Source organism: Calypte anna, chromosome 5 (genome assembly GCF_003957555.1).
Source record: "Calypte anna isolate BGI_N300 chromosome 5, bCalAnn1_v1.p, whole genome shotgun sequence".
Taxonomy (NCBI): domain Eukaryota; kingdom Metazoa; phylum Chordata; class Aves; order Apodiformes; family Trochilidae; genus Calypte; species Calypte anna.
This window is the reverse complement of record NC_044250.1, coordinates 7,587,476-7,599,919: the sequence shown is the minus strand read 5'-3', so window position 1 is coordinate 7,599,919 and position 12,444 is coordinate 7,587,476. Positions and strand designations below refer to the sequence as shown.

At 35.4% G+C, this 12,444-nt stretch overlaps 1 protein-coding gene across 1 annotated transcript in view; it reads right to left on the bottom strand.

Moving 5' to 3' along the window:
* PPFIBP2 (PPFIA binding protein 2) overlaps nt 1–12,444 on the bottom strand; it is an 82,188-nt gene that overhangs the window by 11,052 nt on the left and 58,692 nt on the right. Inside the window, exons 9-17 of the mRNA XM_030450977.1 lie at nt 9,982–10,090; nt 8,529–8,561; nt 6,716–6,777; nt 6,497–6,572; nt 3,775–3,869; nt 3,505–3,569; nt 3,193–3,261; nt 2,689–2,749; nt 1,051–1,092 (exon numbers count right to left, since the gene is read on the bottom strand). Coding sequence (XP_030306837.1) covers nt 1,051–1,092; nt 2,689–2,749; nt 3,193–3,261; nt 3,505–3,569; nt 3,775–3,869; nt 6,497–6,572; nt 6,716–6,777; nt 8,529–8,561; nt 9,982–10,090 — 612 coding nt within the window. The remainder of the gene's footprint in view (nt 1–1,050; nt 1,093–2,688; nt 2,750–3,192; nt 3,262–3,504; nt 3,570–3,774; nt 3,870–6,496; nt 6,573–6,715; nt 6,778–8,528; nt 8,562–9,981; nt 10,091–12,444) is intronic.

Here is a 12,444-nt window from a genome sequence, read left to right as displayed (position 1 = left end):
ACTGTATCTTGCGGGAGTTAGAACTATTAGGTAGTCAAATTAGATAAATCATGGTTGCCCACCACCATTAGTAACAGTAAAAAAATCAACAATAAAATTTGGGTACAGAAATTTCACTTCTTTAAAGAATTACCCTTCTTTGTATAGTTAACATTGCAAATGCGAGGTTTAAAAAAGTAATTAAATAATATAATTGCCAATTCTATAATGAAACCTGAGCTCAAGGTATGTGACTGTATGCTCAGGAAAATAGACTGAACTGTATTTTAGGGCTACTCAGAACAGCTGCTGACTCTACAATTTTTGTCCACATCAGAGGACAAAATAGAAATAGAGTCTAATGAAACAGAGTCTAATGCATGCTTGCTTGCAGCTGCAGTTCACATACACAGTGGCACCAGCATCTGTGTCATGGGCTTCTCCAGAGAAGCAATGAACCTGCAACTCCGCATTAGTGGGAACACTTTACATGCACTGTGTGTTTCTGAATAAACTCATACTGGCCTGTGTTTCAGTATCAGAAAGGAGCTTATCGAGGAAAACTGTGTACTGAAAATACATATTAAGCATACAGAAACATACAGTATGCTCCTATTTAGTAGCTACATTTTAAAAATAGTTTAAACATTGCCTGTGACAAGATGATACATGATACAATGAATGAGATAACCACTGGTTTATCTCTTCTATTTTTAGCCCTAAGGGGATCTGTGATACTGTAATTGAAGTCCTGATTCTGTAATTCCTCAACCCATGCTTTTGTTTGGAAACTGCAGGAATATATCCTGACTTGTACCAAAAATGTTGAGCAGAGAAATTATGTTATCACTATGTTTTCTGAAATTAACTGACTTCAGCTTCTAACCTCACATAAAAGCTTTTAGATAAAAAAAGTTCCCTCTCAGAACCTCGCCCCTCTTTTCAAAGTTTGTCAGTACTTGAATTATGCAAACATTTTAAAAAGAAAATGAACATAAAATGAAAACACAGCCATACAGTTACAGCACATCACAACAGATAAATGTTAAAGGGAGTTTACAGTTAATATACCTCTTGTTCTACAACAGGCTGTACTGGTTTTCCGTCTACATACTACGGAGTTGCAGGGAGGGAAATTTCAAAGTTTTATGGAAAAAAGCAACAGACAAATGTTAGTATTAACACAGATACACAGAACATCAATTGTATTCTTACTATAGTGATACTATTTAATGCATTGACAGTATATAGCAAGGTCTGTTACCAATTCATTTCCTTTCAATGAAATATTTAATGCTAAATGTGTTTGTTCAAAGCACTGCATAAAACACAGGCCCTATATAAGTTCTGTTGTTACCAAGGGAATTTTTCTATTTCTAAGCTTCTGAGTGGTCTCTGTAGATTTACTTTAAGGAGAGTAAATAATAGTTCTTTAGCACTTAATACAAAATGCAAATGCTGACATAAAAAGAGAACATACACAATAGTATATGTATACAGCTACAGCCAGACAGAGCTGTGATAGAAATGAAGTGAGAAAAATAGGGTAGGTCATGGCTAGGCCAGAAACACCAATATATTGTATTATTGCTGGATGTAACTGGAATTTGCATTTGGTGCAAAGTAGAACAGTTCCAGTAAACAGTTCTACTGCAGGTTCTCTTGAACTTAATGGAGAAGCAAAATCTTATGGTACTGAATAAGAACAAAAACAAAAACAAAGCCCCCAAACAAACAAATAAAAAACCCAAAACACACACACAAAAAAACAAACCAAAAAACAAACAAACAAACAAAACCCAAAACCCCACACCACCTCCCTCCCCCAGAACTTCAGCTGTTGTCGCAACTAATTTATATTTAACCACTCCATATGCATAGGGAGGTCTTAGTAATTTTACTAAGAAGTCTCCTGCTTAAATTAGGCCACACAGTTTAAATGCTTTAACGAACACGGGGATGACTTGCTACAGTTCTCTCATATCCTTGATAGTTTCTTGTTTTCTGTGAACTGTGATTTAGCAGCTAGTGCAGATTTACAGCCTATATCTGCAGCTACAGTCTTATTGTATTGTATCACGGAGAAAAATTAAGTTTTTTAATTTAAGATGGGAAAAATTTAAAACTTAGGAAAAGGAAACAGACCTTCATAAATTCTACATGAAATGAAATGTTAGTTCTGAACTGGTTGGTCACATGTATGACCATAATCAAATGAGTGCAGCACAAATTTCAAACATTCTATTTGGTCACTGTCATCCTCAGAGATGTAAGAAAAAATTAAGAAAATCTGAAGCACTGAAGCAATCACATTACTAGTATCTGTTTTAAGTGGCATTTCTGGCTGTGGATAATCTAGTATTAAAGACTACTTTAAGCACAGAAGGTGTCAGTAACAGTCTCCCAGAACATAATTACACATGCAGAACAATTTCAGTGTACATAATGACAAAATAAGCCTCTGGACAATAATATAATGAGACCATGTAAACTGGAAAATTTTCTTGTAAACTGGAAAGTAAATTTTGGAAAGGAATTAAGCCTGTGAATTAATAGCAGTGCTCCTGCTGTTTTAACTAAAGCAGCATCACTGCCATCTTCATTAGTCCCATTTATATCAGAAGTCTTTGTAAAACAAAAGAATACTTATGCTTTGCATTTTTCAGAGTGATATTAAACACCAGAAATTGGGATTACAAATAAACAAACCTTTTCCAGGGATTCACTCTGTAAGTCTTCTAAACTACTTGACTTTTTTTTCTGTGGAACCCTTAAAATAATGACAGGCAAAAGCAACAGTTAACACAGTATGATTGTATATGCCCCAACTGCATCATAAGACAGCTGTATGCATCACATAATTTCTGCAGCATACAGCAGATAATTCAGAATGAGGAGATGAATTTCCTTTGTTATATTACTAGCCTAAAACCCATAGTATTTGGAACTGCAATAGATGAAATCAGAAACAGCAATTAGTCATCCTTTGAGTAACAGTGAAAGGCAAAAAGTAGCACTGTGCAGTTTTAAAACTTGCATCTATAGATGACTTTTTAGAAGTTCTTAACAAGCCGAAGTAGGCAGTAATAACTCTCTGTAACAACATGCACCATTAAGGGCTTTGAAAAATATTTTTTAAATAGAAAAAGGCAGAATTATGTATAAAAAAATCTGGCTATACGTTTTATATTTCAGTTAGTTATTAATTCTTACCTGTTTATGCTTTCCAAAGATTCTTCTTGTGAAGAGGTTAAATTAGTTGAAGATACTGGAATGCTTCCACTTTAAGTCAGAATAAAATATATTGGTTTATGTACTACAATACATTTATTGTATGATACATAAAACTACTAATCCATTCCTGTGATTCAGACCTTATTTAACTACATATTGCAAACTACCATAGAAAATACTGCTTTCACAACAACCCAGAAGTCCTTGCAAAGCCAAGAACAGACAAGACAGGATGCCAAGACTTAAACAGATGTAGGACAATCCACATGAAAAACGAGACAAAGGGCTTGCCTGATTTCCATAGCTTTGTGTGGCACTGGAGAGAGCATTGCTGGTGACAATTCTCCTGAAGAGGCCTAAGGAAAATTGAATTTTAAGACTGTAGCTGTAGTGTCTGCTCCTAAGTCTGTAGTGACCATACCAAGAGGCACAAAAACTCAGCCAGCCAAGCCAAGATGAGGCCAAGCCCTCATCTACATTGCCATAGCCACTACAGAGATACCAATACAAACAAATCACATATAAAACAGAACTTGCTTCTAAAACATCTTTACTAAGTACCTCTGTTTTAAATAATTCTCCTTGAGGATTAGTCAAAAGATTCCACTTCCTTAAAGTTGTTTCAAGTTCATCTTCACTGCCAGAGATGGAAGAGCCTGCGAGCATTAAAGATTTTAAGTAGAAAGGGACAGAAACATGCCAAAAAACTCCAAAACATTTAGGATTGTATCAGAAAGTCTAATATTTCGGTTTTCATGTGATTTATACCTGGCCTCTCTGCTCCCCACCTCTTTCATTTGGCCTCTGACTAAAACCAAGCTGATTTACATTAGAGCAACAAATTTACCACTTCTAGTTGTATGCTGTACTCTGTTGGGAGTAGCTGAGCTGCTTACAGAGGAGCTTCTGAACCATTCGGTGTTCTGAGGCAAGTTCAAGCTGCTAGGATTTTCTTAATCCCAGTGTATTGCTTTATAGGTAGTATGCATACATCACATGTAGCATAAAGCAGTCCCCTCTGCTCAGTTCAAGGATGAACATGATAAACATGATCCAAGTTTCTCTGGATACGCCAGATCTAAAGAAACACTAAAATAATCCATTATTTAGGAGGATTTTTATTCTTAAATTGTCCAAGCTGCAATACTAAATCAGGGTCTGAATATTTAGTGCTCAGCAAACTTGAGTATTTCAGATAAGGATTTTTTTCTGGGGATCTATGCATAGGGCTGCATACAGGATGTGGAAGGTTTGCCATGTCATCATGGAGGAAGTCAGACTGACCTTTAGGTGCGTTAATAATTCCTAATTTATGTGACAGAAGTGCAGCAGCTCTAGGCAGTTATGAAAACCACCAAATCTTATGGTAAAGCCAAGGCACTATTACAAGAGTGATCACTTGAAAAATCATTAGATGTGAGCTTGGTTATCACACTGTTCAGCCAGTGATCCTGATACTGACCACTGACCCTTCAGGGTACGGTGTGAATCCCATAATATGGCTCCTGGTACACAGCCCCTCAGCACAAATTTTTAAAACCCACACAGGTTTTGGGTTTTATTATGAGCACACTGGTTTTTTATTTACACTGTAGTGAACATCTACAGTAGCATACATTAGCACTGTTGTACTCCCTGCAGCACCAACTCAATAATCCCATGCACACAAGCATCCAGCAAAAAACATGTCCTAGAGGGGGCCAAGTGCACTCAAATATGTACAACCAGGATGTGGCCAAAGAGAGTGGAGCTGCAAGGGTTACTGTTGAGAGCACCTATTCTCAGGGTAATGGTGATGTAGATATATTGGGAGTTGAAGGTCAGCATGTCTTCAAAAGCTACAGTCATACCTTTGGGGTTCCTTTCAGAAGAGTTTCAAGTGAGAGAAAAAATTTGCTGTTTTTTAAATGATCATTCAGAGAGAGATTTACCTGACTCTGGTTCCCTGTTCTTGTGTGTAAAATACAAGTTTCCATTCTGCCGTAAAAGACCTGAAAACATTGTGTTTGTTAATGTGACATACGTTGAATAAAACTCCTTTCAGAAGGTCAAGTTTCCCACACTAAATTTAGTACTGAAAACTAAGGTGGCAACTGAAAATGTGATTGCTATAAACCCACACCTTGCAGAGCAACTGATAAGTGGGACAAAGAATTTTTTCTCAGATTTTGAAGTTAAATATATAATATTGTGTGGAGCATAGCAATCATGTGTTTTCAGTTGTTCCCTCCAAACCAAAACTTGCATAGTTGGCTGTTTGTATTTTTCCTGGTGGATGGGAAGGGTAACAAAACTTTAATATTTTAAATTGTAACAGCTTTTAGCAAAATAGAAAAGTCATCCTCCTAACTATCAAGTTACGTCTCAGATTAGCTTCCCTTTTATGAATGCTCTATAAAAGACATGACATAAAAGTAAATATTGTGGCATTAATAGTAGCTGATCATTACTGATCATGAATTGAACTGTGATGTAGGAAATCTGAATCTAGGATGTGTTTATGATGTAATGTTAAACATCTGCCAAGGTCTCCTGATATAAAAAACAGTTATTCATAACATAATGGTCACAGGAAACCCCATAAAACTTAATACCTACCTGTATACTTGATTAATTTCCTACTGATAATTTAATTTAAATCAAACTGCACATCACTTCAGTTTTGCATACTAGATTCTTGAGAGGGATCTAATCCAATTGAAATAGGATACTGTAAACTCCTGACTTTAACTTGAATGAAATTTCCTAATTGCCTGCATGTCAAAAAACAATGTCTGAATGATTGTCCTGTTTGCTCCCTTCTTTTGAATAGTAATCTCACCAGTCATCCATCCTTTTCAATCCGTATTCTTAATGACATTATCCAAAACAACATAAGGCATCACAATTGGGCTCCAAGGAGAGATCTGCTATTGACTGATGTAGAACAAATTTTAGGTTGTGAGTCAGAGTCAAGCATAAGGTTCAGGCACTGAAGTCTTGCTGAATGTTGTAACCAAGTCTCCAGACAGATTTGGACTTATGTTTTGAACTGACCACAGCACAGGACACATAAGGGGCACGTGCACAAACTACAGGCAATAACACACATGCCTGCTCAGGACATTCTGCAGCTCCCTCAGTATCTGAAGGAGTCTCCTATCACTGCCAACATGATACAAATACGTGCATAACAGCATAGATATTGCTATACACATATACTTTAAAAGACACAAATAGAGGTTGTAGTACACACAGTTTTTAAAAGACCTGGTATCAGGAGATTCATCACAAAACATTTTACCGTGAGCTGTGATCATGATCTCTTTGACCCTCCTGTACTGGCTTAGCAGTAGTGTTAGCTCCTCTATTCGACGGTCCTGTGGAAAGCATTAAATGAAATAAATAAATAATCTAAAACTCAGGGCAATACTATGCTTACAGAAAGTGGGTTATTCAGATCTTTACAGATACTCAAAACTCATTTCAATCTTACTATACAGAATGAGGACTGTTTTCTCACCTTTTCTTCATTTGCAGCCAATAATGATTCCATTCCTATCTTCAACCTTTGAACTTCCTGATCTAGAAATCACAGAACCACATATTTTTTAAAATAAGGGAAATACATATGCTATATTCAGTGTAAACAATATAGGATTTGTGATACTCTCCCTATGTTCTGATGAGTAACCAGTCATCAGTGGCAGGCAAACACACTATTAAACTATATCTAACCTGGAGCTTTTCAAAAGCCAAGCTACTAAAAGAGCTGCACAACACAAGAGTGGTGGTTTTGTTTGTAAAAGGCTACATGATAGTACCTTATACTCTAAAAATTGAAGTAATAAAAAAACCATTTAGGCTTATTTTGCACAAGATGAGAGTGTGGTTTGTGTTACACATTTAAGTGTAAATTACACATTTGAATTATGATTGAAAGTTTATTACATTCCATCTGGGAAAATTATGCACCAGCTTATGAGAAGTAGTTCAAGGATATTCATGACATTTGGAAGTGAAAATTAACCAAAACTAGTTTGATATGTGGAAAACTTGTTAATTTGTGTTCATTTTTTTCCTAAAAGATTTAAAAATTAATAACTGAATTAAAATCAACATGAAAAGCTAATAGAGAATTGCCTCACACACTATTTAGTGTTACAAGATAGAGGTGATTCAGGAATGTTATGGTGACAACCAACTAAAATAAACTGAAAATTTATGAAGTTGCTAATTGTATCATCCAGACTTTGTTGAACCAAATCTTTCAGTTCTTCTCTATGCACTGTTCCTAGCAAGTCCTCTAGTACCTGTAGAGGCCTGTACTAAATATAATCTAAACAATGGAGACAGAGCCTAAAATCATTTATCTGCTGTAACTGCCACTTAAAGAATTAATATTTTAACGTTAAAACAGACCCAAAAGTCTGTGCAAACCAGGATTGGCAGGCATCAAGGGAGAGAGAAGGAAAAACCAATACTGCTAAAGATCATCTTTAAAAAAAATAATCTTTTTACAACTAAGTAAATGTCATATCTAGACCACTGGAAAAATTTTAAATTATTTTTTATTGTAATGATACTGAAAAATACACACCTTGTAATGAGTAAGTTTTAAAACATGTAGATGAACTTTGCAAATGTTTATCTTGCAAAAGAGAACACTTAGTAACACAAGACATGCACAGACATAGCCAAATCAAGAACTAAAGTCAGCAGGCAGTGCGCAAGCAATTGGAAGATTTTTAAAAAGCCATTTTAAAAAAATAAATAAATCACAGTCCTATTAATTTCTCTTTATAAATATTAGACTTCAAAAAGAACTGATGTCAAGGTTTTAAGTTCATTAGTGGAAACTTTACATACAATATTTATAACAACATCAAGTATGGAAACATTATTACACTATTTTTAAAATTTAGTTCACTGGTTAAAAACAAACAAACAAAAAAAAGGCACCTCAATGCTTTCCCTCCAAACAAGGAGACTTGCAATTAAAGCCATTTTTCCTGATATTATTTGGATTTTACACAGGTGCAAATAAAAAGAGGTGCATCTTACATTCTGGATCTGTTAACCTTGACAATATCCTTTTGAAGTCCAACTGTCTGATTTTTGAACCCCTGATTTATTTTTTTTTTTCTGGAGTGAAATCTCACTAAACAGGGCAAGTAGCTGTCTGGCTGCTGCAAGCAATGAAAGCAATGTCTCATGTATATTACAGTTAGACAGCCAAGTCTAAAATATTGAATTATTCCTGCAGAATGCATTTGTGTTTTAATTTGTGTGAAAGGAACAGTGAGATAAAGCCAAAAGTGAATTACAAAGCTTACGTTTTTCTCTTAGCCTTCTCCTATAAACTTCCTCTACGATGGTAAATGTAGAAAAAGCACAGATTAGATAAATCTTGCAGTTTAACTAGAATATGCATTCTAGCATTCTTCAAGTACATTTACATTATTTTCCAACTTTGAGAAAACCATCTAAAAATATGATAAAGTAAATTGTTTTGCAGAAGATTATTACTGCTTCATACTGTTTCCAGTCAAATACAATCTATGGGGTTCCCTGAAACGTAGCCTAAAGAATCCGTACAGGCTTTCATTCTTCTCTCACTGGAATCAAGGAAAGTTTCACCCATCTTCAACTTGAACAGAAACAGACATATTGCTAGAAGCTGAAAGTTACTGAGATCTTGATTTATTGTTGTACCACTATCTTTCCCTTGGAATATCTTAAATTATTTAGGAATCTCATAGAAAACAAAAAAAAATCATTAGAAGAAGAGTTCCTCTACAAACACTGCTGTTAGACAAACTTATTTTCTGGTTAGACATGCAGTTCTCTACATGCACAAGCTCTGCACCAAGTGTATGTTAAGTCACTTATTTGGAATAAACAACACTCAAAATGGAGTCTTTTAGAAAAGACACCTCTGCATTAATTTGAATAAGGAGATTCTTGGTAAGCCCTGAGAAGGGTGCAGCACAGAACCTGGAAAGACAACATGGGCACTCTTTGGAAGCATTAGTTAACACCCATGAAAGAAGTTAGTGCAGCTAAGCTGAGGCACTGAAGTCAACTGCACAGCAGCAATATAGCAGAAAAAGATCACCAGTACAATACGGTTCATGGTCCAGCAATTGACCAAAGCTCCAGGGAGTCAGTATTTAAGAGAACTGTGACATGACTTGTTGAGTCCAAAGGCTGGAAAACCTGGTTTATTTGTTACTGATCTGTATTAACAGTGCAGATTTTAAGCAGAAACCTGCACTGTCATAGAAGAGCCGAGGCTGGAAGGGACCTTGAAACACTGTCTGGTCCAAGCCTTCATGGGAGAGGGAGCCTAAACAAGATATAGTCCTGAAGAAAGCAAAGACTCCTTTCCAGAACAGTTGGTCATTTAAACATTATGGTTGGCTACTACTGTGAGAATTATTTTTTTTCTTAAAAACCGGAAACTACAGATTTTTCAAAGAAATTTTGATGGTATAAACAAAAGTTGCATTCCCACTGAACTACTATGGCCCTTTCAAATTATATTAAAAAAATTTTAAAAATCAGTAGGAAAACTTTCTGTACCCTTAGGATGCTTACTGTCATTTGCACTGCCTCTAAGTTAGGACAGAATTCCACACATTAAAGGACACAAAATTAATCTGCATCATTTTTCCTCCCAAAATAAATTCTGTAAGTCCATTCTTCAGTCTCCTTTTATTGCTGTGAATACTGAGTCAAGCTGCTACAAAAGTGAAGTAGAGTTTTGATTTTTGTTTGAATTCTTACCTCTTTCTGCTACTTCACTATGTGATGAGGTCCTAGACAGCTGACTTTGTAAGCGTTCTATTTCTGCATCTTTTAGAGCTAATTGCTCTTGAAGCTGGGCTATCTCAGCCTGAAAGAGAGTACAAAAAATTCAGAAGAATATCACCGATTCTCTGTGAGCTAGGAAACTTCAAAACATAACAGTTTGATTGATGTCCTGTTCCCAACTCAGGGCATTTCATAAATGCTGTAAGAACCTTACATATTTCATGGTGTTACTATCCTACTCCTTTTACAGAAGCTCAATTTTCCTAATGTAATTACTTCTCAGAGAAAACAGACATAAAAGAAAAGAAAAATTTTTTAAGGATTCATGTAGGTAAATAAATTCTGGAAAGCTCTCAGTGTTGGTCATATAACATTGACTATTACAGGGCAACTCCTGGGTTTTGCATGAAGACCATTAAAAGATGCCAACTTTTCTTTTTATCCTACTTACTAATTATTAACCTGTGACACTATTAATGCTGAGTTCTCTTCCCAGCATCATAACAAAACTGTTAAGCTTCACATCAGATACTACAGAAAATAGGCTAAAACCAGAGCATGGCTTGGAAAGCAACCCCATTTAGGCCATAAAATACCAGTACTTCATTTACATTTACTGCAATTTGTGCTGTTGTTAGACTGGGACAGAATATCACACATTAAAGACCTCAACTATAACAGGGGAAGAAAAATTCTGTCATTATCCATCTTGAATTACAGTGACTGTCATCTCTTTATTCTTAATTTAAGAAATTATTCTTTATTTATTTATTCTATTTTTATTTAGAACTGTCAGAGTCATACTTTAAGCTTCATTAAAATTTTCTTTAGCATTCTTGAAGCACTGTTGTATCCCTCAGTAAAAGCATATGAAACCCACTTGTGCTTAAAGAAAAAAACTATTAAAAGGAAAAACAAAAAAAAACACTAATGTGACCAATTCCTCAAAATACTAAAATAAAGCAGGAAAAAAAAAATGCAAAACACCACATAATATTATTAAAAGGGGGAAGAACATGCACTAATTGCACCAAGAAGCAAGCAAGATCATTACTCTGCATGATATTCCATATGGAATAGTAGAATCTGCCTTATTGCATCTCTGAAGGGCTTCTTCACTTCCCAGTGATTAATACCCTTTTTATACCCAGCCATGGAAACATTCCAATTTCTCATCCAAGAAGCTGAAGCAACAGGAAGACAAAAGCTGCAGACCTCTCAATACCCCCCTGGTCTATTTGATCTCATAGCTTTTTTAAATGCCTTCTTTTCCTTTAATGTCTCATTTCTGTCATCTCTACAATTATTTTTTCTCTCCCTCTCTTTCTCTCTATGTTTATTCCTTTCTAATCTTGCATCTTCCCTACTCTTAGGGAATTATTACTCCCTAATACTTCATATTTTCATCCTGCTCCTACACTTTCCATAATCTTAGCTGTCTTGGCAGCTGGCCACACACTGCTAGAGAAAATATTTTCCCAACCATTCTTCTTTTCCACCATGTCAGAGAAAACATTTTCATGGATACAAGATCTATTATCTTAATAGTAAAAAAAGAAATTATAGCAATATTTTAATATTAATCTAAAAATTATCAGAAGAAAGCTATTATTTGTATTAGCATTTCTAGCTGTCATTTCTGGATCAAGCTGTCAAGTAGTAAAAACAAAACTCATTTTGAGATGGTTTTCCAAGATCCAACTGCAACTCCAAATAAAAATCAGTCATCAGCATGAACAAGGGTTATAGTTCTACACAAATTAAAGGAGATGTGATGATAGCACAAAAGTGTACTTCAACAGGAAAAAACAGTAAGGTGCTTTTTAATCTAGGGGGAAAGGGCAAAAAATTCAAACCAGAAATAAAGTGCAACTATTTAACAATGAGAGTGTTAAACTAGAAAAAATAATTACAGAAAAAAATTATGAAATGTTTCAAATGTCAGCTTTATGCAGATTATGATCCAACAGCTTTCCAGGATTTAAGGTCAGCAGGAGGGTAAGGCAGCTATGCACTTCTGATATACTCAAAGTCAAAGCAGATGATCTAATAGTGTATTTTAGGCTTAATGCCTATTAAAATTAATTTCCATAGCAAGTGAACACCCGACCAACTTTACATGTGTCTTCAGTCTGGAAAGCTTATTCCACAGAGGCTTGTCTCCATTACAGAAATAAAAGGCAGGAAACCTTCAAAGAGGCCTTTGCTCAGAACAAGTTACAAAAAGGTAGAAGACTGTAAACTGCAGGGAGGGAGCAAAAGACACACAAAAAAGCTTGAACAAAAACACTTACTCCAAAGATGGTTGAAGTAAATATGACTTTATAGTAGGTCCTGACACAAGGCAATTGTAAGAATAGTAAATATTAATGAGAAGTGGAGAATATCCCTTCCCAGCTGAAATAAGTCTGTCATTAGTACATGCCAAGTATTCTG